Genomic DNA, 27911 nt, shown 5'->3' on the forward strand with positions numbered 1-27911 from the left:
CTGAGAAATAAAGCAACCTTTGTTTATTTTAAAAAGATAAACATGGCTGATCTGCACTAAGCATAACATTTTGAAGGAAATAAAACAATATTCAACATTTTTAGTCTATAAATAAATAATACCCTGTTTTACTTATTCTGTTAGCCAAAGATAAGGTTGGAAATGAGAAAACTGGATAATGCTCATGGATTTAAAGGTATCTGACATGGTATTCGATTCTGAGGCAATAAAGACATAAACAGAAAAAATGGCTATAACAATGAACTTAGTAAGAATGACATTTAAAGGTTTATACATTAACTTTACATGCTTGACTTGAGAGACTAAAACATTGTTCAAGTCCTTAATTAGGAGAACAGCAGCAAAATTTAAGACAATTGCAAATCGGCATTTAGGAATCTGCTGTATTGTTATGAATCAACGTCAAACAACTCTCAGTGAGGCCCATGAAAACCCCTACTACTCTGCTCACGCCAGTGTGCTCTGGCTTTATATTTCACTTTCAAATATGTTCCCTTATTCTGGGTTCAAACGGTACCTTCACATCCAACAGCCTAGAAGAGTTGAACTGTCTCTTCTAATGGAAGAGACATGACTGTAGAACCAGTCTCACTGTATTATAAACAACTCCATCTGTACTTAAAATAGCAAAACTAGGCTCAAGTGGACGCCCTCATGTTATAAATACATCATATAAGAGAATTATAAATAATAGAAATAAAGACAAATAATGGCATGAAGGGCATGATAGTTTATTTTAAAAAATTGTACCACACTGATCATAATGACCAGCATACACATTATGATGGCTTTTCTCTTGGGTTTGAACATTGCAGTATTTTTGTATACTGAAATGTTTCAATAGGACCAAGAACGTTAGAGAAATAAAGACCTTAGATGAAAACGAACATGACTAATTCTGGTGTCCTACCCCACAGAATTAATTTAAAACCCCTTATGAATCAGTGGCATTACAAAGTTATATAGTTATAAAGAACAAAAGTTCTTTTTTAAGTCGGCAGCATGAACTTACACTTCCTTGTACTTTAATCTTTAGTTTTTATAATTTAAGCTATGTCAACCCTGGCTAAAGCACAATCATACAAGACACCTCAGATAATTTCCATGCTACCATTGCACAAGTTTAGTTATTTTACTTAAAAAAAAAAAAAAATCAAACCACCATCAAAATAAAGAGGCAAATAAAAACTGATTTTCAAATCATTTGGAAAGCATAGTGCTTATTTGTCCAATACAGATTCAAACTTAAATGCTAGACTTAAACCTCCAAACTTATGCAATAAAATTAACATTTATGTGTAGATGGGTTTTGTTTATCAAACTGTATTTTGCAATCGTTAAGAGAAAGCTACTTTTTAGAGAATATATCTGGTTACAGTTCCACATATTTGCAGTAGAGACAAAGCCACATGATGTTAAATCTGGCTCCAAGTTATCTAAGGTATAAAATTTTCGTCAAAATTATTATACTCTGATCTTAAAAATTCAACCCAGATGAGATTACTTTTTAATGTGCTGTTAAGTAATTTCAATAATCACCCTTTTCTTTAATCAATGTGACTCACCAATATTTCAAACTGACCTCTTTACTTTCATGTCAATACCCAGGGATTTCTGAGGCAGCATAAGTTTGACTTCATAAAACAGTAGCTACTTTAACCTTTCAGTGACAATTTTTATATCTGTAAACGCAAGAATCACATTATTTAGCTCAGCAACTATGAATAACATTGAGATGTTGGCATTTCAAGCCAGAATCTCTTTGTGCTTTTTAAATGAAGCTGCTTTTGAATCTTTTTGGTATTTATCAGCCATCTGTATTTCCCTTATAATAATAAAAGAATATAGTTAAGATAAATGGCCTGGGGGATTATCAATACTTAAAAAAAAGAAAAAAAAAACAATTTCAGCATTTGGAATAGTAGAAATTATTTCTGGTCCCTCCTAGATCAACACTACTTCTCATCACGAATAACACTGAATTTTACAGACATCCCTGAAAAGTGTTTGATTAAGTAAACGAGTGAATCACAGTGGAGTCTCAATCAGGTAACAGTGTAGATCCATTAAAAACAAAAATCACACTGAATAGTAAAAGAAAATCTTCAAGCTAAAAAAAAAAAAAAAAAAAAAAAAAAACACAAAAGAAAACCCTCCTAAGAAGTAAAACCAAGTGTGTGTCCTCACTGATTCTGTGCTTGTATCCCCAACTGATTAGACTCCTCTTTCTCCGTGTTATTATAAGACTTGTTTATTTAAATCTCCACACCAAGTTTCCAGGACACTTGAGTGAAGAGCTATGCTGCTGTAGCATCTACGGGAATAGAGTGGCACCGTTTCCTTCCCTAACGGACTTCATATCCCACGATGGGAATCAAATCTCCCTCCGCTGCACCTACCAGCATGTACCAGGAGACAAAACTTGCTGTGCAAACTGATGACAGCTGATACTCCCACCTGCCCCCAATGCCAATATGAAGTTACCAGCAGTTTGTCATTATATGTACTGGCCTTTCACTCTTTCAATCAGCAAAGTTATGAAACTTAAAAAAAAGCAGAGGTGGGAGAAGATAGGGGGGTTGTTGTGGGGGTTAAGGTGGAGAAATGAAAACCAAGAGTCTAAAGGCACAAAGTCGCATAGCTGCTCTAGTTGGAGTTTGTAAACAGAGAACAGGTTGAATTTAGGTAAATCCCAATCTATGAGAGTAAAAAGGCATCCACAGCAGGCTTTTATCCAGCCAGCTTCTTTGAGACCCTTCATGGGTTTTGAGGTCTACAAAGTATGCACTAAAATACCCATACTTCAAAAAGCAATAAGGCAAATAGTATACTCATTATTCGAAAAGTTACAATGGTAGTGTAGGCATACATAGTATAATTTAGTTACAATGTGTGGTACTGTTTCTATTATATAACCATATTAACTGTTTCTTTCCTACATAATTACATATTCAGCCAAGTCTCAGTTAACACAAAACCATCCTTGTACCACCACTGATAGTTGGCAATAGCTCTTTGATAGCAGTTTTTATTCTGCTGTAGAAATTATCCTTGAACTGAAAGAACTCCACAATCCAATGTCCAGTCATTAAACACTATCATATTTGTGAAGAGCTTCTTCCAACTTCTGCGTCACTTTTTGGAAAAATATTATTTGTTGTTGTAAGAAATGCTGCATCTGTGATCTAAAGTCTCTCACTCGAATTTGATGGAAGTGGTGAATTTCAGCCAAGGTGGCAAAAGAAATAGTGTTACAGCGATCTTGAATGCCATCAGCCTTTTGGACTTCCATTTTCCCTTCTTCCACGTGTCGCCTACTCTCCTTTACTTTGGTAAGAGCTCCTGTAGTTAAAAAACAATAATAATTAAAAAAATGCATACATATATTGCAATGCCACAGTTACACAGTCAACAGAATCATGGGCACTATAAATACTTTCCTGAGCTATTTTAAAGTCCTTTAGAATTTCAAGGGATTTTTTTGTTTTAAAGTAATCTGGTAAAGTTTCTGAAAACACCTCCACTGCTGCAATTTCACTTATTAAAACTAGCATTTGCCATTGACCAATTAACTACAGTTTGTTTTATCTCTTCCAGTAGAGATACTATACATAACAGATAATAATCTGCAAGGAATTGTCCCTAAAAAAGGCAAACCAAGAAAACTTGCAGTTTTCACATTTTTAAGAGGAAAGGTGTGACACCATTACATACACGTAAGTTAAGAGTTACCCATAAATACAATTCCCGCAGAGGACGCAAACCCACTTCAGAAAGTCTCACCAAAGAATTATTGTAAGACTCCAGATACGGACTCTGAAACTAGGTAGCGCCAACTCAGGTTGTATTTTAGAAATCACGACACGCCATGAAGAGGGCAATGTTGGCAAACGTTCACTGGGGCTTACAATCCCGTGTATCATTGGCAAGAAAAGGGTAGATAATGCATGGCTGCCTGGTTACGCCTGGTTCTGACTCCATTTTCCATCAGGAGACCCATACCTGGAGCGTAAGGGCCCTGTAAGTAAGAAGTTGTTAGCTTTTGTTTCGGGGCTGTAAGGATTAGTGAGTTTTGAGTCTGCCCTAAGGATGACCTGGCAGTGAAGCCTGCGGTGCCAACAGCATCTTGTCAAGAATGTCACCAAAGGGTGTCTGCAAAGGGGGAGGGAAAGGGATGGTCACCTTGGCAGGCGCAACATGAGGGCAGACCTTCCCCCAGAAGTACAATCACATGAGGACACAGAGCCTGAGGATGTTTACGGGCAGGAAATCAAGGCTATCCAATGGGTGCTTGGAAATGAGTGATGATAAAGCTCAAATTACTTGAACACAGGCAGCTGAAGAATTCAGATTTCCTAACTCCATCTAGCACTCATTCTACTACACCACAGTGAGAGAAAAGAGAAACGTTTAGGACACCTGGCTTGGTAGTCTGAGAACATGATACTAAGGGGAAAAAAAGGTAGCCTGTTGAGGAGGAAGTGGGGAAGCTGAGAACTCTGTTTCACAAATGTTCAGTTTTAGCCAATGGTGAAATATACAACAGGAAAAGCTCTATTTCTAAATTTCTTTAAATCTCCTATATAATAACATAGAGTAACTATATTATTAATAGAAGCCCTGAGAGGTTAAACAGTGTGCTTTTAAAAAAAAAGTTGTTTTGGCATAGCTCAAAGACCTGAGAAATTAAAATCCAACACAAATGTTATACATATATATATGTATGTGTGTATATTTTCATTTATTTTTTCTAAATGAGATCTTTAAATGAAAAATAGCACAGCCCTGGAGCAGAGAGAACACCCCACTTCCACTTCACCCCGCACCAGAGAAGTGGCATCTGCTCCACAGAGATAAGTCATTCGCTATTCACATTAACAAGGCTTCAAGAAAACCCTTGACTGATTCGACTAAGAAGCCTGTCACTGAAAGTTTGGCACATATAACATTTCTAGTACAGCTGACAAGACTAGTGAAGCAACAAAGTATGCCTCCTCGTAGTTTATGTTAAAAGAGAAAAGGCTCTCGCCTCAAAAAAAGTGGAAAAAATAATTTCTTGTAGCAAATTTCTTTGTTACATTTGTGCAAGTTTCACAATTTATATGCAAAAATTGAAACTGAGAAGACCAGGAAAGCCTATGAGACAGAACTAAAGGAAAAAAATTTCAAAAAGATGACTAAGAACAGGATATTATGAAATCTCCTATTCTTTAAAATGATTTTTAAAAAAATGAGAGAGAGAACAGGAAATTATGAGAGAAAAGTCCAGGTGATTTGAGCATTTTTCACCTGAAATCAGAGGTGCCCTCGCCCACTCTTCAAACACTGGGCATGCGGCGCCCCCGCCCCGCCCCGTCCCCGCTCAGATTCCGACACACCTGTGAAGCCGCTGGTCGCCGTATGGTGATATTCTCCAAGTCTTACCTTTCTAGTCTCAGAGCCTGGCTTTGCAAGATGGGGAACAGGGCCCAGCACAGAGGAGTTCTGAAATCTGGCCCAGAGCTGTGTGAATGTCAACCAAGTTGCAGCTTGTCAATCTCCAAATGAGATCACCATATTCTCAGAAACTACCTTCTATTACACAGAATTGCACATGTGCAGCTATAAAAACCAACTTCAGAATGAACAAGTCTGACGTTTCTGCAACTGATCACATCAGCATACATTTTCAACACTCTTGGACACAGCAGCAAGTATTAAATCTAAGGCCTCTCTGAGGCCTTTTGGCATTTAACATCTTTAAGCTTTTTAAGTGGACATACCAAAGGGGCCAGGAAGAATTCAAGATTTATTTTTCTCCTAAGTATGAATTTATTTAGCAAATAATACAAATGTTGTTCTCTTCAAAACCCCAAAAGGTTGGGTTCTGGGGCAAGAACTTTAATTCGTTTAACAGATATTTATGAGGGCCCAACATGTATAGAGCTCACTGCTCCAACAGGGGGATCCGAACATGTAGGCATCCAAGTCCCGGCCCCCCAGAAGTTCTTGAGGAAGTCACCTCCCAGAGCACGCTGAGGACAGGCACACCACCATAACACTAAGTGAAACAGGACCACAAAGTATGTAATTATGCATGCGAGTTGAACATGGCTTTCACCAAGATAACGTGAAATGTGTCACAAAGGCAAATGCTCAGAGAACCTGCTCTATGCCAGGCAGTGTACTGAGGAAAACTTTGGAGAGGACAGGGATGGCAAGTGGGGGTGGGGGGACAAGGAACAGTGAATGGTGGCTGCCAAAAATAGTACTAATACAGAGGGTGCCAAAAAATGTATGCACACTTTAAGAAAGGAAAAAACTGTATTAAAATTGTAATAATATATATCGACAACAAAAGATGAATACAAGTCATGTGTATACATTTTTTGGGCACCCCCAGTATGTGCTAGGCACTTTCTGTACACTATCCCTAACCCCACTGCGAACTCTACAACAGACATCATCCCCATTTTTACAAGGAAACTGATAAAGGCACTCAAACTCTCCGATCCTCAAAGTCACCAGGTAATCAAGTAAGAGATGGAGATGGGATCTGAATGCATAACTGACTTCAAAGCACACACCACAGATATTTAGAAAAGAAACTGGAGAGCGAATGGGCAAAAAAGCAAGGTGGGCCTAAGTGAGCTGGGTGCTGGGAAATGAAGGCGGGGCGGATGAGAACCAGCTATTTCCTCTCCTCCCCTTGGCCAGCCTTCCATCCTTCTCCCCTCTCACATTCCTTACAAGGTCTCTGGCTTTTATTCTGACATTCAATTCAGAAGGCCTGTGCGAATGTAAAATAAACTATATAGGTTTTGAAATTTTCGGGAATCTTATTAATTTCATTCAATTCACTAATTGTGCCTGTAAAGTCTCTTAATATTTATAAGATGTCTGATTTTCTTATCTTTGTAGTAACACAAGGTACCACAAAACATAATATTGAAAAAGAAGCACATGTTTCAGTATTTTCCAAAATCTAAGCCCAAACTTACACGGAAGGAGGTGGGGTGCCTGTCCCCCTCCCCACAGATGATATAAATTAAGAACTACGATCGAAAACAGTAACATACAATCCCTTTAGGAATACATGGACTTTGCTTTGGTTCAGCTGGACATCCAGGCAAAAAATTATTTTCTAAGCTCGGAAGGACAGAACAAACCATTGAGGAGAGTAAGCAAGCCAAAAGCCAATTCCACTTGGAATTTTGGTTTAACCCACTTAATGCAATCAAATCCATGGCAGCATTAATGTATTAGGAGTGCAGTGGCAAGGATGTAGGAGGAGATACATGATGGTTTTTAGAAAAGAGACATGGTTCCTGTTTTAGGGGCTCAAATTATTTTTTGAGGTGACAGGATTTACATGCCTGAAACAACTCAGGACCTATACAATTGATTTGACAATTCTCAAACTGGAAATTATCTGTACACATTTCTCCACTTCATAAATATCATGATAAAGACAGAGATAGCCAAATTTTCAATCAGGTCTAGACTTTAAGGAGAGAGAGATTGGAGAAAGAAACTATTAGGTCAAATACAGATCACTACAGACTTGCTACTGTTAAAGGATACCTTTAGAAATATAAGTAATCGGTCTAACTATTACATTGTTTTGCACACCTGAAACTAAAAATAAATAAATAAACGATACTGAAAAAACCCCACCAAATGTAAGTAGTCTGTAGCTGTCCAAGCAGCAATTGCAGAGGTACAACGTAACCAGCTGCAGCACTGTAACAAAGCATCACAGCATCCTTACGCATTCTCTTAGCTGTACTGCATTTTTTACTAAACCCAAGAGGAGTGTAAATAAAAGCTAAAAACATTGCCCAGAATCTAAAGAACAAAGGGAACGCATTTGTGTCATGGAATCAATACAGAAACAGGCAAAGGTTTACAAAACCTCTACTTTCTAAGTGGCTAATTTAGGAGGAATCTGCCCACTGCCAGCTCCCTCCCCTCATAAACATTACCACATTGCTTTCAAAACAGAAAAGGGAAATGAAAGAATAAGGGAGAGTAATTACACAATAAAGTCTAAGGTGAAAAATGGTCACTGCTAGGTTGAACAAAAGACTCCATAATACTCATCAGTAGGGCAACAGTTTTAAAATGAAAGGAAAAACAGGAGTGATCGATCAGAGGGAAAAACATTTCAGAATGGGAATCTAAGTACATACTACGAAATCGTTTCTTGGGCTAACAGACAGACATTAGGTAGTTGCCTCTGGAATACTATATGGACATAGTAAGATTTTATTATGAAAATAAAATGTAGGCAAGTATTAAATTCTGAGATTAAATAAGAAAAGATAAGAAGGGGTGACAGACAATACAGCATTGTGAGTATATTCTTCTTCATTAAAAAAAAAAAGGTAACATTTCTAGTTCAGAAGAAAATACAACTTACAAGACGGTAACACACAAAATAGTGCAGCCTCCCCAGGTTACTCTGCCGAAAATACATTCTTAAAATGTATTTAAAGTACAGGGAAAGGTACTATTGAAAGTGAGGCAATATACTTCAACCACACCCCATTGCTGTGCTCCCCAACAGGCAAAAGGAACTCAGACGCCCTCCAGGACACCAGGCTGAGTCTAACAGATTTCAGTCGTTTCTTCCTCAGGACAATCTCTGTGGAAGGAGACAGAAAGGAACACAGAGCTCCTCCTAAAAAGGCTTAAAGGTTGAGAATGAACTTTCAGTCGAGGACTCAGTTTAATTATTCAATTAGTTGGGAGAATTATTAGAATTTCTTCACAGGATAGAAAGTTCAGTTAGAAACTCATACCCCCAAGGCTTTGTTCCACACGGAGGAGCAGAAACCCCAAGGACTTCCTTCTCCTCACCCAGTGCTGACAAGACAGACACCCGCTGGAGAAGTCAGGAGGCCTGATTCCAAGGAACTGGTCTCCAGAATTTTTTTTTTTTTTTTTTAAAGAGCTGAAAGGCCTTAGAAGAGTGTTGGGTACAGTTCTCTCAACCTTACAAACAAGAGGCTTAGTGACATGTCCAAGGTCCCACAGCTAATTCATGGCAAAGACCCTGCCTGCCTGAAAGCCCTACCACTCTCCATTTATCAATAACGTGCCACCAAGTCCTCTGCTACACTCTACTGAAAAGGGTCCCTCCCTTTCCACTTACGAACAATAAAAGGAAAACTAAACCTGTATTTTGACTTTGTTTTAGGACTGGTATTAACAAAATATCCTGGACTCTTGGCATTCTTAACTGACGCTGTACAAACAAAATTCCTAATGGAGTTGACTTTCATACTGCATGCAATTGGCTCAAAGAAAGGCACTTTGCCACCTTCCCCATCATCAAACCCAGCTCCACAAAACTCACGTCCTGAATTCACTCCCATCCCTCTCCTACCCTTTTCTGTGTATCTTACCAATCAATGTGAGCCGTCTTGCACGGTTTTAGAGTGTGCTGAGGCTGCAAAGAGCCAGGATGAAGTAACTATGACCTGGTTCATAACCCACATGCACTCAGTGTTAGAGGAACTATATTACACATGTTTGTAATGAACGCAAAATAATTAAAACTAAGGCACTTACTCATTTGACAAGGTTCACTAACATTATACCTTAAAGGGCTCAAATTCATTATGTATTAATTATGATCCAAGAAGTCAGCACCATTTTCCAAAGCATCATATTATTTACACAGCATACCACTAAATTATTTCCATCAGTAAAAACTGTTTAAGAAGCATCCCAATGTCATTTTTGGTTTTTCTAAAATGAGAGTAGTAAAGCTCTGGTGTCATCCAGCCAATGAGCACGTAATGAGACCCCACTGCAGGCCGGACGTCGCACACCAGCAACACAGCTCCACGGCACTGAAATGAAAGCACCATTTATTTCCTCCTGATTTGCAGAGAGAAATCACTTCCCTGGGAAGTTCTGACCCAGCCAAATGAGCCGGGGGATCAAAACCCCTCTCCCACACTGTACTGCCTCTGGCATTTTAACCTGAGTTGAAGATGTTGCCTGGCCTCCTTTCAATGTCTCCCTCTTTATGCCACTGTCCTCAGCCCCCGGGGTCTTGCTGACTGCTTCAAACACCCCCATCCCAACCGGGTCCTTTTTGCACCTGAACCCTGCCTTCCTTTCCTCAGCTAACTTTCCTATTCTCACTATGTTTTGTCCCTCCTAAGACCAATTATACAAAAGGCCCAGTCAGTCACTAAGCAACAGGGATCCAAAGGCTTCATTTTCTCCCTTAAAAAAAAAAAAGCAAGCACTTTATTTCACTTTGAAATCGTGAACATGCCAGAAACACGAACTAGATTTTCTGTCTTTCCAGGGCCTTGCCCCAGAAAATCGAAGCCATGGTGTGAGTGAGAGACGGGAGACACACTGAGGGCAATAGCGACAGGTGAGCAGACGTTGCCCAAGACTGGGCTAGGCCTGTTTTGCTTCATTCACTTGTACATGTAAAATGTTGAAAAGAAAATGCTAATTTGATCAAGTGGCCTATTGCGCTCTTATCCTCTTATCACTGGTACCCACACCCTCCCAGGCTAACTCCCCATTAACTTCTTCCCTCCCCTTTCCTTCCTACTTTTTGGTCTCCACCCACCCACTTGTTATTACTCTTTCCCCTCTCTGCTCCAATATTTACTTTTTGATTTTTTTTTTTTTTTTTTTTTGAGGAAAACATCTCAAAACACAAAGGCCAATAGCCACCCAACAGAGAAAGGCAGGACGGCCGTCCATCCAGGCAAAAGAGTCACACACGAGCACCTGCTCAGTGCAGGCCCGTGCTCTGCACCTGCATGTCTCATTTCATTCTCTTTAACCCCAAAAGAAAAGCAATTATCGCTCCCATTTTCAGAGGTGGAAAGTAAAGCACAAGGAACAAATAACTTTACTACCGTGTTTCCCCAAAAATAACACCTAGCAGGACCATCAGCTCTACTGTGTCTTTTGGAGCAAAAATTAATATAAGACCTAGTCTTATTTTAATATAACTTAACAGCAGGTATAATTAATATAATATAACATAATATATAATACCGGATATTATATTAATTTTTGCTCCAAAAGACACGTTAGAGCTGATGGTCCGGCTAGATCTTATTTCCGGGGAAACATGGTGAAGGCCAGCTGCATGGGAAGCTGGGTCTGCCCAGCTCCATAACGCAGGCAGTTCCCAGGTACCTTACCTGGTCTGACTGGAACTGCCTCACCCATGGGGAGCTCAGAGCCTGTGGATCAGCCCCAGCACACAGCGCACAGTACCAGCAGAGCACCAAGCCCCCTCATATGCCCATCTCAGGGATGCGCAACCCATGACTAGCCTCCAGACCCTCAAAAATTACACTCCTGTATCATGCATGTCATAGTAAGGGGGCTCCAGCATGGGCTGTGTGAATAAGCCCTGGAGGGTGCAAATAGTAATACTGAACTCAAGTCAGTGAGAGCAAACTTCTGAAGGGACTAAAGGTCCCTAAAGGGAAGAACTATCAAAATGCAAAGATAAAATTAATTTAAAATTCACTTTCAATTCACAAATAAATAACAAAGAACATTTGAGAAGGAGGGAAGAGGGTTGGGACAAGGAAAATAAATTAAAAAAAAAAACACAAAAAAACTGGTTGCTTGATGATGAAAAATCTAATTATTAAAAGAATTCAGACCTCTGAACTTGGTTTGGTCCTGAAGATACACTAAGAAGCAGTTTGTTCTAGGTAAAAACCTTATTATATCCTAATTAAGCAACCCTTAGAGCTTCATTCAGTAATCATGAAATATGTACAGGCAGAATAACATTTACTATGAATGAAAGCATTCACTTGAGAGTATCACAACTTAAAACATTTGATTAATTTTATTCACTATGCACACATTCATACAGTTCACGGTGTTCCACAAATGAAGAGGGAAGTCACATGGTTGTTATATTTCTGGTGGCTTGTTTGGTAAAATAGGCTATTCATTGCTAGGAAATTTTATATATATATATATAAAGGTTCTTGTGTTTCAGCTTATATTGAATATTAAATATGTGATACAGTTACTAGGGTGATAAATTCAAGAAAATTCTGTAAACACATTTTTTATCTCAGAAGTGTCTGGATACAGTGGTGAAAATGTTGATTTGCCTATGGCCAACCAAATACAAAGACTTTAAAATCTGAGAATAAGAAAACCATATATCATTTCTTAAATATTTTATACCCTCAGAATCTTAATGAGGTTGAAAGAGTATTCTTAATAATCATGAACATACAATAAAACTTTAAGAAACAACTGCTTTTATAAAATCAATATAATGATTTAAATCCAGAGAACCCAACTGATGCCTGAGGTCTGCAGTTCACAATTCCTAATTTCATAATTCTTTTGATATGATATATGGGCACAGATACTGGTCTGCACAAATAAAGACGTTAGCAAGCTGCCAGCATGTGAGGCTCAGATGATTTTTTGATGTACAACATATTTGTACGAAAGAGGAAAGTGAACTTTGGAAACTACCTTTAATCAAAGGTAAAACTGTAGTAGTTTCTTTTTTTGTGAAGGGAGACCCAAGCTAAAATAAATCTAGCAGAAGCTGCTAACCACACAAGCTCCTCTCTATGGGGCAGGAAGAGAGTGAAGAGCCACCAGCTCATGAGGAGTGAAGCCAGGGAGACACAAATGACACACCCAAAGCCAGGATTCCCGACTGTATGAATGCTTCTGAGAGGGCTGCAGTTAAAGCTGTGATTTAGAAGAATATGGCCAAAGAACGTATTTCTTGCTTTCAAGTATTTTTCCAAAATGATGTCTAGTTTTTAACTTTAGAATGAACTGCAAGCCCTGGTGTTCCCAGCTGCTTCCTAGGCTCTGGTGGCACTAACCAGTGGGCAGCATGGCCTTTACCGCTTTCCTTAGTGCTGCCCACTCCGGCCATTATGCCCGGCACCTCGCATCTCATATGATCACTACGCTTTGGGGACAATTCCTAAATCAGTTGTTTTAAACTTAAGAACACCCTTGAGCCTGGGGCTGTCCTGTTTCTTCAAGCTGGCAGGGACCAGGTTTCCAGTGGCTAGGAATCTTTACTCTGGCCACATCTGGACTTCCTTGAACTAGATCATAAAGAACCAACTAAAGATAAAACAAAGCACCTAGAAATACATCATTTTAAAATAGACATGGAATACAAGTCATAAAACATGAAAACTTACAGATAACCCATGCTGACATCTCTGCGTATTTAAAGATGTCTTACTGCAGACAATAGGTGGCTTTTGTGAAAATCGCAAATGTCAATACAACTGAATATAATCAAAGGCCCAGAAAATAGGATTTCTAAGACTCCCTTCAGCCCCATTCCTTATCTTTCCCCTGAATCCTGCTCTTCTTAATCTGCCTACTTCTATTCCTGGCATCACTACTTTCTGTCACCCAAACTTAAAACCTCAAAGGTAACCCTAGACTCAATAGAGCCACCTCCGGAAGTCGATGTCACTTGCTCCCTTCCAAAGCCACCCTCTCGCCGGGTGTTACTCTAACAGCCCGTCCTGTTGGTACTGAACCAACAGGAGCTCCGTGAAGCCGTGCCCAGGAGCCAGACCGCACACCGGGACGCCTCCGAGGACTCACACTTCCCCTCCTGTCCACAAATTGGGGATAACGAGCGTACGTACCTCAAAATCTCCCGAGGTTCGAACGGATTACTGACTATAAAATGTGAAGCATCGTGCGTAGCATACAGTAATCCCTCAAAATATGTTCGTTTTTTTTATCATGATTCAGGTACCATTTCTTCAGTTAATTTCAAACTTGTTGACTGCCTGTAGAGTAAAACTCAATTTTCTACCAGGCAAACTACGTACTGTAGCATAAAGAGCATGGGTCTGAGGTCGAGGCAAAGAAAAAGGAACTCAAATCCTAGCTCTCATAGCTGTGTGATCCTGGAAATCACTTAACTTCCCCAGGCGTCAGGTTTTCACTGGTACCAAATGGGGATAATACCTCTTTGGGGAGTTAATAGCTGCCCTGGGTTGAAGAGAATCCCCCCAAATTCATGTCCACCTGGAACCTGTGACTGTGGCCTTACTGTCACACACTGTATAACTGCGTTTCAGTCAATGACTGACTACAAATATATGAAAGATGGTGGTCCTTTAAGATTATAATGAAGCTGAGAAATTCCTACTGCCCAGTGACATAATATCATAGCGCAACACATTACTCAGGTGTTTGTGGTGGTGCTGGTGTAAACAGACCTACTGAGCTGCTAGTTGTATAAAACTAGAGCACGTACGATTGTGTCCAGTATACAATACTTGACAGTGACAATAAATGACTGTTACTGGTTGCTGTATTTATTATACTATACTTCTTATTATTTTAGAGTGTACTTTCTACTTATAAAAAAGAGTTTGCTGTAAAACAGCACGTCGTGTTACACCGGCAGCAGCCTCGTACATCTCGTGTTTACCTCATGTCTGGATTGCATCATTTTCTCGTGTTTGATTTAATCTCATGTTGTTTCATTCAGTAACACGCTGTGCAGGTTTGCAGCGTAGGAGCGGAAGGCTGTACCGTCAGCCTAGGTGTGCAGCAGGCTGTATGGACCATCTAGGTTTGGGTAAGTGCCCTCTGCGATGTTTACACAGGACAGTATCTCCTAACCATGCATTTCTCAGAACTTTTCCTCACTGGTAAGCAGTGCATGACTATTGGAAATAAGGTCTTTGTAATGTCGTTAGTTTAGGTGATGTCAGACTGGATTAGGGAGGGCTCCAACTCCCGTAACTGGGGTCCTCAAAAGAGAAGAGACAGACAGGTAGGAAGCATACCAGGTAAAGATGGAGGCAGAGATTGGAGTCTACAGGCCAAAGAACAGCAAGGCTTGCTGGCAACCACAGGAAGCTAGAAGAAGCGTAAAAGGACCCCCGATCCCACACCTCCCCGGAGCCTTTGGAGGGAGCATGGCCCTTCCAACACCTTCATTTCGGACTTCTAGCCTCCGGAACTGTGAGAAAATAAATTTGTTTCTTTAAACCACACACTTTGTAGTAATCTGTTACAGCAGCCCTGTGTGGTAATCTGTTACAGCAGCCCTAGGAAACAAATACAGTAGCTAAAATTAAAGCTTAAGATTATTTTCTACAAAATAGTTATTCCATGTTGCATATGAGGAAACTGAGGCTGAGAGAAGGTAAGTCCATGGCCCAAGGTTATAGTGAAGCCGGTGGGAGCTCTACCCCAACAGGTTGTAGACTCTATGCTTACAACCATTCTGCTGTCGCACGTGCTCTTGAATGGAATTCGACACCATGTATGTAACTGCCCAGAATACTGCTGCTCGTGTAGTAAATACTCAAAATACCTTAGCAACTCCTAGTGGCAATTGCTACTTATATTCCAACTCCCTAACCTGCTTGCCCTCCAAGTCAAGGGTCATCAAAAACTTTTTTTAAGGTTCAGAGAGTAAATATTTGACACTTTGCAGGTCAAGGCAAATCCAAGCTTATTTACATAACCATTAAAAATGGAATCATTTAAAAATTAAAAAACTATTCTTAGCTCAAGTGCTGTGAACAGGCACCTGGGTGGGTTTGGACCACAGGCTCAAATTTGCAGATCCTGCTCACTTCCAAGCATCTCCGCTGGTTCCACAACCCCTAGTCTGCAGGTCATTTTATATTCCTCCCTGTCGCTTACGCCACTCCGGTAGGCACACAATCGCTTCTGTCTCCTCCTCCCCACCCCCATGGACACCTCCTCAATTTAGGGTTTCATCATGTCTTGCCTGAATCACTATGTGAGCTTCCCACCTCACCCCACCCTGAGCCACCCTTTACTCCTGTCACCAGGACCTGTCCAGCTAAAGTGCAGGCCTGACCACATCCACACGCTGTTTGATCTTCCACAGTGCTCCCTCCATCATTTCAGCAACAGTTGTCAACCTGGAAGCATGTCCAAATCATGTGATTCTGAGAATACCAATGTCCAGGCTGCATGTTCCTGACATTTTGATTCAATAGAGCCAGGGTGGGGCCCAACTTACAGCTGTAACCACTCCAAGGGCTGAGCACTAGGCATGCTGGGAATCAGCTATTAATGTGCTTATCAAACCTATCCTAAAGCATTTCTAAGACCAAGAATGCACTTTCCATCTATATCCCTCCAAAAGTCAAAATATAACCATCTCTCAAAGGGGAAAAACAAATGCTACCCACCCAAGACTCCAACACAATTGACACTGACATCCTCTGGACTCACATGCGCTCTTACCACAGGCACTAATTTAAATCTACCTATTTCAATGGCCTGCATACACATCCTTCCTCCCTTACAGAAGTGCACTATCCAGGAGGGCAGGTACCTACTGCTCAGCACCTATGCTCAGTGCTTTGTGTACCCAAGACATTCAATGAGGTGAATTCACTCCCTCTGGATCTTACACTTTGAGTTAAACAAAAGGGACCCCAGGAAAAGTATTATAATGAAATACTTATACATCAAGAATCAACATAAAGTGAAATTACGAGGTACAGAATATTAATTTTTCTGGCACACGAAATAAAGCATTTTCAAACTCCTCTTCTCCCCAATGAATTTTAGAACGTCATTTCATAAATGTGTAAGTCTAAGACTTTTAAATCACTCACATGTTCATTAATGACTTCACCCATAAAATATATCCAGACCCTATCTTTATTTCTCATACGCTTTTAAACTCTGTTATCCATCATCATATAAACAGAAAAACAAAAATATTCAATATATCACAGAAGACATCTACCTCAAAATCAACCGAGAAGCACTTATTGAGTTTCTACTTCATGAATTCAACAAGCATTCATAAAACACTTACTATGCACATACAGAACAGTGGAGCCACATACTAGAGGAACATAAAACATGAGCGCCACACACTACCCAGGAACAGAGCAATGCATATAGTCTTTGGCACACCAGTTAGCATTCCATCCGTGATTACTTGGGAAAGGACCGTGGCCAACTGGGATGTTCTGAGGAAAGGAAGCAGACCTGAGGCCTCGTCGTCTGCGTCTGCGCCCGTGTGGGGGTGGCGGGTGTGGAACAGACGCAGGAGCCTGTTAATCTACAAGGATGCACCTCAAGTGTGGGCTGCCCCTCCACACCTCTGCTGCACTCACAGCCTTCCTCATCTCAGCTGATGGAAACGCCTTTTTTATTCCTGCTCAGGCCCAAAACCAGAATCACACGTGATGACGCCTCTTCCTCTGATCCCCAGGAAAACCTGTTAATTCTGCCTTTAAACCATACCCCGAGTGGGGCCCCCCCACTGTCTCCTAGTCCCTACCTGGGTAGGGACTAGGCCTCCATTGTCTCTCACCTGCATTACTGGAATAGTTTCCTACTGGCTCCCTGCTCCTACCTTTGACACCCTCACTCCTCCCCATTCTATTAACAACACAAAAACAGGAGCTACATCTGTTTAAAGGTCCAATTGTACAGCGTTCCTTGCTCAAAACCCTGCCGATTCCTGTCTCACTCAAGGTTTTACTCCAAGTCCCACAATGACCTACAAAGCCCTGCGAATCAGAACTTCCGCGACCCCACCTGTTAGGAGGACCCTCTGAGGTCCAATCGCTTGGCAGCCTCACTGCCCCTCCTCTGTGCAGCAGAGGGGGGGAAGGGGGGGCAGGGCCTCTGCTCTAGCTGTACCCTCTGCCTGAGAGCTCCCCCCAGACACCTGTTTGGCTAACTCCCACCTCCTCCACGTCCCCGTTGCAATTTCACCTTCTCAGTGAGGCCTACTTTGACCACCCTCTTTAATACTTCATTCTGTGTCCCCATCCCCACCTGCCCTGCTCCGCTTGTAGTTTTTTCCCCCTAACACATACCACACTCCAACATACAATTTATTACTGTGTTTGTTTTTCATAGTGTCTCCACCCTGCTAGAATACAAGCTCCACAGGGGTGGTGATCCTGCTGGTTTGGCCATCCATGCAACCCTAGCATCTTTACCAGTGCCTGATCTATGACGGACACGGAAACATTCACTGAATAAAATCAGGTATTTTTCAGAGGACCTCATGAATAAATTTAATAATTTTAACTCAATCTCCTAACCACTGTCTTTCTACTTGCTGAATAATACATCAAATCACAACGAGAGAGAAAAAGTTCTAAGAAAAGGAGTAGAAGCGACATGTGGATTAAAGCTCATTCACACTAAAATTTAATCAGGACACAAATACAAGATCAACAATACAAAATGGTTTCTACTTTTGGAAAGGAGATACTACTGAGAACTCAAAGTATACATTTTGTAAGAGGGAAAATCCATCACAATTTCTCTCTATGGTGACTCTTTTAATTACACCCTTCATTTGGGTCAGAGAGAACGTGTCCAGCCATCCACCACGCCTTTGCTTCAGAACAGCTGGGAGCTCTGCCAATAGGCAGGAGGCCAGGTATTAATCGTTTTCACATTTGTAGCACCTGGTGGGGTAAGCAGGTTTGCTGATCTGAACTAAATGTACACGAATGTTCCTTCACATCAACTGATAAAGGATTTTCACGCTCCCAAATTACAAAGTCACGTAAGCAGAATGCTATTGAAACTACCCTGAAACAATGTCTAATTGTTCATCGTATACTTCAGAGGAGTATTTTACTTTCAAGGTAGAAATGATGCTATTAAAAACAATGTCAACTAACAACAACAAAAAAACCCTAGGAAATCATGGACCTCCTATTTACAGATGAGGAAACTGAAGCTCAGAAAAGTCAAAGTGATTTGTGCAAGGACACAAGTAATTTGGAGGACAGAGCAGCTGACAGGAGATAATTTACATAAACTCTTTAATGTGAACAGCAACAAAATGGTGACTCTGAATAACACAGACATTTATTCCTGTTACCATTTCTCCTGGTGTGCAATGCAGGCCAGCTAGCTGTACTGAAACACAATATTCAACGGCTATACCGATGACTCCTTGGGTTTTTATACTTCTGTTTTTATACAGTTCTGGTGTTAATAGGCTAGCTGGAGAGATGAGACGACTGGAATTGTCTTTTAAAGAGAGTGAGTGCCTCCCATGGTAAAAGTATTTTTCTATTAATATTTTTCAAAATTAAGCATTCAGTGACCTTATGAGGAAGTGTTCCTACTTTGCCAGTAAGAAACTGAGGCTTATACAGGTTACAACAACTTGTCCAAAGCTGCCGGCACACCCACTACTGGTCCCCCAGATTCCGCACTGGCCACTGTGATGACACTGCAGATGTGGCGCTTGCCGTGGCACAATGCCCCTTTATTGGTGGAGCTGACTCAGCTTCATCAGACTCAGGCCAGCCCCATTTCCTCTGCACAGGCTTGGCGGGGCTCTTAGCCACCCGGCCCACGGGTTCCTCTGTCACTAGTCAAACAACGCAGTGAGGATCCCACAGAGTCCCGGCCAGCCCTCCTGCACCTATGGATCTGTGGTCTGTACACGTGGGGTGACAAATGCACAGGTTTGCTGGGTGCAGTCTCTGCAAACAGAGCTAAGCATTACTGTGCCATTATTTGTGATAATCATTTAGTTCACGGTATCACAGAGCTTCATAAATAAACGGCAAATTAAATCTAACTTGATATTAAACTCTGATTTTAAAATACTTTGAGACAATACAGTAATAGATTTTTTTATTCAGCCTGAAGAAACGAAACGTCGGTTAAGGAAAGTTTTATGCTTGTAGGGGAACTGACCCGCCCCCCTCCCCCCAGAACTTCTCAGTTGTTTGGGTTCCACCATCGTGTTTAGAAATCCTAAGACGACCAGGCAGGAACCTATGCAGATGACATTTCTGAATAAAGAGGAAAGTCCAATTGAACCCGAGAGTTATCAGAAGAACGTGAGTCGGAGTGCAGGCCCCTGCCTCCTTCGGTCCTATGGTGATGAGCCTAACAGACTGGGCTTCCCTGTGTGATTCTGAGGATGTCAGAGAGAGGAATGACAAGGCGATGTTAGCAGTGTCACCACCACCTAGCTTCATGACCAAGCCTGACTGTGACCAGTCACACTGACATTTTATCCGTGGAACTCAGTGATCCATTTCAAAAGTCCCCAAAGTAACCTTATTTCATTAAGAAAATACAGACTGAGCCAAAGGTGAAGGCTACAACTGAAGTCTCCTTAAAAAATAACTGGGGGTAGAAATAGGAGAAAGGAGAAATAGGTTCAATTAAGATGGGGCCAAAACAAAAAAGATGAATGACCTCAATTTCTAGCCCAGAGATTTCAAAATAAGGATGAGTTTGTAAACAGCCCGCTTATTAGACCTTTTCTCTGTATTCCTGGCACCACCCTCTCAGGGCTATTTTTAGCCACAGGAGAATGGGGAGCAGATAGGAAAGGGCTCACTGTGGCCCAGCCTTACCTTGCATGCCCTGCCGGGACTCCGGCTATCTTTAATTAATGTCGGAGGGACATTAGACTGACCCTACACGTGGTGAAAGGAAGCACAATGGTGAAATTCTACCCCGCAAGACTGATCGGCCCACTGCTGGTGTACCATTCCTGAGGTCCCGGGGCTGTTTTTTGTTGAAAAGAGGCTCCATCTGGAACGTTTACAGAGAGCAATGAAGTAGCCCCTGAATATTTAATTTAAGAGTACAGAAAACAGGACTGCCAGCCTGTTTACTTGTCTAGTTCTGACTCTCTGCTTTACACCCTCAGACTACATTTACCAACAAATCACTTTTATACGATTTTATACTTTTTCTCTGGAATAAAGAAATCTCCCTTGGAGGGGGGTTGTCACTTTGTGGGGGGTGAAATGTCTGGCTATTGCATTGTTTTGTGCACCTAAAACTTACCAAAAAAAAAATCTCCCTTAAAGTGACTCCCTCCGGCTATCTAGTCCATATTCATAAACAAAGATAAAACCAATATTTCTCATCATCTAATGTTTACAGTCTTTTCCTTTTGCAGTATTCCCCAAAAGATAAGCCTAAAGCTTTTACATCATGACTTGCTGCCATCCAGATTAAGTTTTATTATATACTAGAGATTAATCATACCTTTGAAAACAAAACTGAGTAAGCTAAGAAACTGATGGTGAAATATATTCTATGTACTACTCCAAACTCACCAACATCAGTATTATAAAAGCAGACTGCAAGCAGAGATGAAAAAGAGAGCGAAGATAAAAGGCTACCATTTCAAGAAAAGAAAATTGAGACCACAGGGTTACAAAGCTGTGATGGACATGTGCATGCTGCCTAGTCAGGGATCAATGAGCAAAGAATTTAAGGGATTCCTGTTAAGACAAAGCAAAATATGAATAAAATTCAAACAGATTCTAAATTTCTATCTACTGTACTGCAGACCAGAGCAAGCTGCCTTCTTCCTTACACTCAACTCCATTAACCAAAATAGGTCTGTTAGATTATCAAGGACTCCATCAGTCAATGAAAAAATTAGAATTCTAGAATTCTCCTTTAGCTTAAGGAACCATATGGCTCTCTTCACTTTTGTAGAAGTACTTACACTAAAACCATTATTAAGTTTAAGCAATTATTTCAGTAGGAAGTACAGGCAGAAAAACGCCAGTCCACATTTAAGAGTACTTGAGTTTTCCACCCTCATTCTGGAGCTGGTTCCTCACCAGCCTCAGATGTCCATCCTGAGACCAGTTGTGTTTTCTGAATGGGACTTGAAGGCAGGCTGCAAAGCAGATGGCTGTCCTCACAGCACAGAAATATTCAACACAAAAATTCAACACACTAGTTGAATGCCTGGCAAATTCTGTAAAGAGGGGTCTACCAGGTAGCAAGGCCTGCTTCTGCTCCCCATTTTCATTACTAAAGCGTATAGGGAAAGGTAGGGGGTGTCATGAAATGACCAAGTGAAAATAAAACTATCTGAAAAGTACATGAAAAGATCATTCATTTGCTGGAGAAAGTTATGACAGAATTGAAAGTCAAACCAGAGCCAACTGTCCAGCAAGCGCTGTCCAGAACCTTCAGCGGTGATAGAAATGTTCTACATCTGTTGTCCAATATGGGAGCCACTAGCTATAAAGCACTTGACACACAGCAGTGTGACTAAGGAACTGACTTTATTTTATTTATTTTAATTAAACAGCCACATGTGGCTGGCAGATCCAGCATAAAACAGCACAGATCTAGAACACGGAAAAGCATGCTCCTGGATAAAATAGCTCAGAGGAGTCTAATATTCCTGTCCTTTCTCCCAGGAACTAAGGGGGGTGGGGGAGAAACTTAATTAACTCCCCTTCTTAACTGCTTTAGTAATTAAAAGCATTTTCTAATCATTTTCCGTGTCATCTGAATGTGGACCTCCTAATGCATGATTAGAACATATACAATGTAGTAGTGAAACTACCTTTCTCTTACTATAAACAATGAAAACTTGAGTTGAAATAATTATTTTGAATTTATGAATTTCTCCCTAAGTTGAAATGTAAACTTTAGACCAAATGTTTATAACAAAAGACTGTTTAAATTGCTTAAAGATTTTCATTCATCTTTTTTTGTTGTTGGTCTTCTCTCAAAAGTCACAGTAAGACCTTTGATGTGATTATGCTTTGAGACCTTGGGGAAAAGAACAACCTGTAAACAAAATCCCAAGTGCACAGCCTCAAAAAAGATTCATTCCAGTAGCAACAGGGTAAAGGTGGTGGTGGCGGGGCGTGAGCTGCTCTTTACAACCACAAGTTTTGAAGATCCATAGCATGTTAAAAAAAAAACAAACAACTTTATTTATTTAGCCTGGCTTATGATATTTGTCTCATTTGCCTTCCTAAAAATCGCCACCACTAGCATCCTTGATAATCACTGGTTGTAAGCAAATGCTTTCAGCCTTATGCACTGCACACTACTGCTTTAAAAGGCAGTACATTCTAAAGACACGACATCTAGGGACACGGCCTCCCTGTACGTTATACACCAAGGCTACAGCAGAAACAAACTATATTGAATATCAACTGGTGTTCTTTCCGAAGTGTCTACAGATTACGTTCAGTGCTCTTGAATCTGTTTAAACACATGAAATGGAACTGGTTTTAATGAAGGCAGTTGCATCAATCCCAAGCAATAGGAGATCATTTTAGTTTTAGGATTAAAAAAACAAATAAACCACACGGTTTAATAAGACTACATGGACTACTGCTGTAAACTCAAAACAGGTTTCAGAACAAACATCATATGTTTGCTAATAATTCCGACAGCAGGTTACTTGACAAAACTAAGGATGTGGTCTGAATGACAGTAAAACCAGTTAATGAAGCCACCGGGCAGTACAAAGTCACCTGTGTCAAGGCTGCAGATGGCCCTACTTGGCTCCACCCTTTCAACTATTTACCAACAATTTGCATTAAGTTCACATAAAAATGTAAAAAGGCAGTCAACACGGGTCCAGATTGATGTAACAATGAAATTTAAATGTAAGGTCTTGCATTAAAGGTTCAAAGAGTCAGTCCCACCAGCACCAGCCAAAAAGTCAAGGATTCATTGCAATTTATGCCAAAAAAAGACGTAGAGAATGTAGAAGCAGGTCCAATATAGGCTGCCAGTGATATGGTTGCTCAAACAGCTAATTCAATTTTAGACCGCCTTTACAAAAAGTGAGTCAGAGGACTCCCACACTTGGAAGGGAAGGAGAACGGCAGAGGGGAAGGAAGTGAGACTGCTGTCTCCAAAGGTCGCAAGGGCTGACATGTTGATGAGGAATAGACTTATTTTGTATGGTTCCAGGGAACAGAAAGAGAATCAAGACAGGCAAATTTTAGTCAAATACATACAAGGAAGAATGTTTCAAAGGTCAAGGTTGTTTATAATTGGGCTGGCAGATCTGGAAAGGCAGTGAGCACTTCATTACAGAAGACCAGACCTGATGACCCAAGGTTTCCACCCTCGAAGGAAGTTAGATTAGGGGATTCCCTCTCTTCCCCACCCCCCCACCAATGAACCACCTCCCTAACTCCAACACCTCCCATTCCCTCTCATTCAAGGCATTCTATCAGAATGCAAATTAGTGAGTACCACTTTTTAAAATAATAATCTGCAATTTTCAGTGCTTTAACGGAAGTTAGGGGCACTAAAAATTAATTATAATAAAACAAGCTCTGACCGCTGGGCAGCTAAATCACTGGGATACCAGAAATACTGCTCTCACACACAATATTAGATTCTATACATTCTAGGTAGTTTCCCTACGTCATTTTCCAAAATAATATTCTTAATTTCAGTCTTAATAGACTCCAAATTCAAAATAACTGAGCTTAAACAGACTTTCATAAAACTGCCTAAAATTTTGCAAAGGTTGCAAGCAAGAAGCCTGTGCAGGAAGTCCTTAAACTGCCCCAGCTAGTAACTGAGAGAAGTAATCCTAATTCCTCTACACAAGCAGGGACTGAGAGGTGTGGGCAGTGAAAGCAAACTTACCTTTATTTGCCGGTATCAATTCTTCCCCTTTATTTCCATGCTTCCCGAAACCCAGCGTTAAGTAACACTGCAGGGTTCAAATGGATGCCTAACATGATTTGGGTTCCATTCTAATTCTACCCTAGACACAAGATTACAGGTTCCAGAAACTCATTACTCAATATTCAAACTGCAAAATGAGAGCAGTGTCATAAAAAGTACTCTCAGCACCTTCTCTGAAGGGTACCCGCTCCCAGTCGGGAAACATCTGAAGGAGCACGCTACCTGCCCACAGGCCCCCACACTCAGGGACACAGCATAGCTGTCCACAGCCCTGCTGGATTCCAGCCCTGGAGGACAGTAGTCTGAAACAGGTACAGGACTTCTGTCAACGTCATCCCTTTCACCCCGAACAATACATTCCACGCTATCTGCTCCAAGGGCCAGGCTTTACCTTTCTGAACGTGGATGATGTCGGGGAAGTTGGCCAGGTGCCCCTGGTACAGCGCTAACAGGTCCATGACGGGGTCCAGGTCCTGCCTGGGCTGCTCGGCGAAGAGCTCGCCGATGGCGTCGTAGGCATCTCCGGTGAAGGCGATGGCCTGGTTCAGGCCGGCCGAGAAGGCCTGCTGGTCCAGCTCGAAGGCCTGGCTGAGGCCGCGGAAGGACTGGCCCACCTTCTGGTACTCCTTCTTGAAGCCCGTCACCTGCTTGCGTGCGAACTCGTTGGCCGTGTGGTTGAGCTGCAGCGCGCTGTCGTCCATCTTCTTGGTGAAGCACTTGAAGCCGTCGATCTTGCTCTCCACCTCCTGCAGGTCGAGGGCGGCGGCAGGGGGCGTGCTCAGAGTCAGGAAGAAGTTGGCGCCCACCATCTCGTCCTTCTCCGCCTTCCTCTTGCCCTGTTTCCAAGCCTTCTCGTCCGTGCCGCTGGGGCACGTCAGGAAGTGCTGGAAGACGTCGCACTGCGCCAGCACCGGGTGGCTGGCCATGTGGTTCATCCACCACATCAGGCCCTTCCTGCGCTTGGAGATGAAGTCCTCTTCGAAGCGGCCCGTGGCCTGCTTCTCGGGCAGGTGCGGCACCGAGATAACGGGGAACTTCTCCGCCAGGCGCGCGTACAGCCAGTCGAAGTGCTTGTAGCGCCGGTGCACCGGCACCTGCGTGTGCGTGGGCACCAGTTTGTAGGAGATGTAGCTCTTCATGCCCTTGAACTTGGTCTGCTTGGTGGGGTCGTCGATGGTGCACTGGAAGGGGTAGGGGTTCTCCTGCCACTCGGGGCCGTAGGGCCCCAGCACCACGCACAGCTTGTCCCCGTCCTTCACGAAGCCTGACGCCTCGCCCAGCACGAACGCCTCGCCGCCCGACTTCACGAAGGTGGAGAAGCGGTTGAGGTTGCGGCTCACGGTGGCCGAGCTCTTGGCCCCCGACGGCGGGTGCTGCGGGGGCGCCGAGCCACCGCGGGAGCCCAGCGACAGGTCGGAGCGGGTGGAGAAGCGGTAGCGGCCGGCCGCGCCCCCGCCGCCGGACGACGAGCCGTCGAGGTCCGGGTCCGCGCCACCGCCCGGCGCGCCGGGTTCGTCCGCCACCGTGGAGCTGTCGTCCCACTCGTCGTCCCAGTCATCGTCGCTGCCCTGGCTGGCCTGGTAGCCGCCGCCGTAGAGCTGCTGGGGCGACGGCTGCAGGGCGCCCCCGCCGTACGGGAAGCCGGCGCCGAGCGGCTGGAAAGTGCTCGGCGGCGGCGCCTGCTGCGGCGGCAGCAGCGGCTGGAAGGCGTCGGGCGGCGGCTTGAAGGAGGCGGGAGGCACCGCGGGCAGGGGCTCGAAGCCGCCGGGAGGCACGTTGGCGTAGCGGGCAGGGGCGCCCGGGCCGCCGTCGCCCACCGGGCCGGGGTCGGGGGCGCGGATCACCTGCACGTACGAGGCCGGGAAGAGGCCGCGGTCGCCGCGGCTGTTGACCCCCTCGAGCCAGCCCTCGATGTCCTGCTCGCTGCACAGGCTGAGCACCTCGTGCTCCCGCAGCGAGATCTCGCCCGGGTTCTCCGACCTGAAGTCGTACAGCGCCCGGGCACGCAGCGCCATGGTCCCCGCGCCGCGGCGGGCGGCCCCCAACTCCCGGCGCCCCGAGCCCGCCCGAGGGGGCCCACGGGGGAGCCCGCGCCCTGGCGCGCGGAGAGGAGCCCCGAAGGCAGCGCGCACTCCCGAGCCCCCGCCCGCCGGTCGCGCCCTCCTCGCCGCTCCGCGGGCCGAGCCGACTGCGGAGCTGAGCCGCCGCCGCCGGCCGGGGGCGGGGCCCGCACCCTCCCACGTCCCCAGCTGCACTAATCTACGGCCGAGAGCCGCCAGGCCAGAGCAAGCGATAGCAGAGCTGCCGCGCTCGCCCCCCGGTCCGACTCTGTGGCCGCTACTGCCCCCTCGTGGACAGGGCGGTGCAGTGAGGCGCCGGAGTGTCCGCCGCGAGGGGAGGTGTCGATTCAGAAGCGAATGGTCTGAGAATTTTTAGGCTGTTAAGTCAAAAAGCTCATCCTAGAAAGTAAAGTAATACAGTATTTGCGTTCCGGCTAAACGTTCCCGCTCTGAACTTTCAGTGCATGTTCCTTGAAGGACTTAACCCACGCATCTAATAAAGGATTTTCAATGTGTATTAGCGATTTCCCAAAGGAGAAAGATGCTGGAGCTGTAGGCTGACAGAGCAGCACCCTTTCACCTTCTACCCCTGGAGCCTTTAGGAAAGACAGGGAGGAGAAGACAAGAGCGAAGTAAGGAAGGTGCTGTGTTTGACTAATTAAGGGGCAAAGGGTGGCGTAGCAAGGGAGGCACTGGACAGTTTACAACAAAGTAAGTCTGCACAGAGCGCTAGCGTTTTGCACGTGTCTCTTCTCCTTAACACGTGTGTAGTGCAGTGAATGACAGCTTAGACTTCTCAGCCAGGGTGCTGGGTTTGAAGCTACCTGATGACAATACCTAGCTGTGTAGCCTTGAGCATTTCCTATTCTAGGCTGTGAAACTGGGAGATTGAAAATCTATTTCAGGTGTGAAAATCACCAGGCGTTTGAGGCGATGGCATTTACAGACGGGTTAGGCAGCTTGATGAAAACAACGGTTGAGGAACTATTGGGTGTCACCTACCTACCTTGTAGGGTTGTTGTGGGGGTTGGGTAATACATCATGTAATTCCTATTTTACAGATGGAGAAAATGAAACAGACAGATTAATATGCGGCAAACACTTTATGTGGTAAACACAGTTTAAGTGTTTTTTTGCTGCTGTTGCTGCTGTTACTGTTATTTTGGAAAGCGAAAACCGGGTCCTCCTTCATAAAGAAAATAGAGGTCTCAGAATCACAAACCCAGCGTGTATGCGGGAGGATGGGTTCCACTCCTACTTCTGGTCCTTATCTGAAATCAGTGATCATTCCTCTCCCTTTATCTCTGTCTTACTATACATATGTGGGGACAAAACCCCAAAAAACAGTTTCCAGGCTCTCGGCCTCACATGGAAGGGTGCTGGCTCGGGTAGTAA

At 43.2% G+C, this 27911-nt stretch overlaps 1 protein-coding gene across 1 annotated transcript; it reads right to left on the reverse strand.

The window, feature by feature from the left end:
• Window positions 1-26602, reverse strand: SNX18 (sorting nexin 18). The gene is made up of 2 exons (XM_081053544.1): window positions 24848-26602; window positions 1-3363 (listed from the first exon to the last, which is right to left on the reverse strand). Exons 1-2 carry the CDS (start codon window positions 26469-26471, stop codon window positions 3110-3112), a joined length of 1878 nt encoding a protein of 625 aa, XP_080909670.1. The 5' UTR covers window positions 26472-26602; the 3' UTR covers window positions 1-3109.
• Window positions 26603-27911: the final 1309 nt, after the last annotated feature.

Source organism: Rhinolophus hipposideros (assembly GCF_964194185.1).
Source record: "Rhinolophus hipposideros genome assembly, chromosome: 7".
Taxonomy (NCBI): Eukaryota; Metazoa; Chordata; class Mammalia; order Chiroptera; family Rhinolophidae; genus Rhinolophus; species Rhinolophus hipposideros.

What these genes read in the sequence shown, in the direction of transcription:
- SNX18 (XM_081053544.1), bottom strand. Translation starts at nt 26,471, where the DNA reads ATGGCGCTGCGTGCCCGGGCGCTGTACGACTTCAGGTCGGAGAACCCG. An exon ending in CATCATCCACGTTCAGAAAG is followed by an intron (nt 3,364 to 24,847) that starts GTAAAGCCTGGC and finishes TTTTAACTACAG; the next exon opens with GAGCTCTTACCAAAGTAAAG.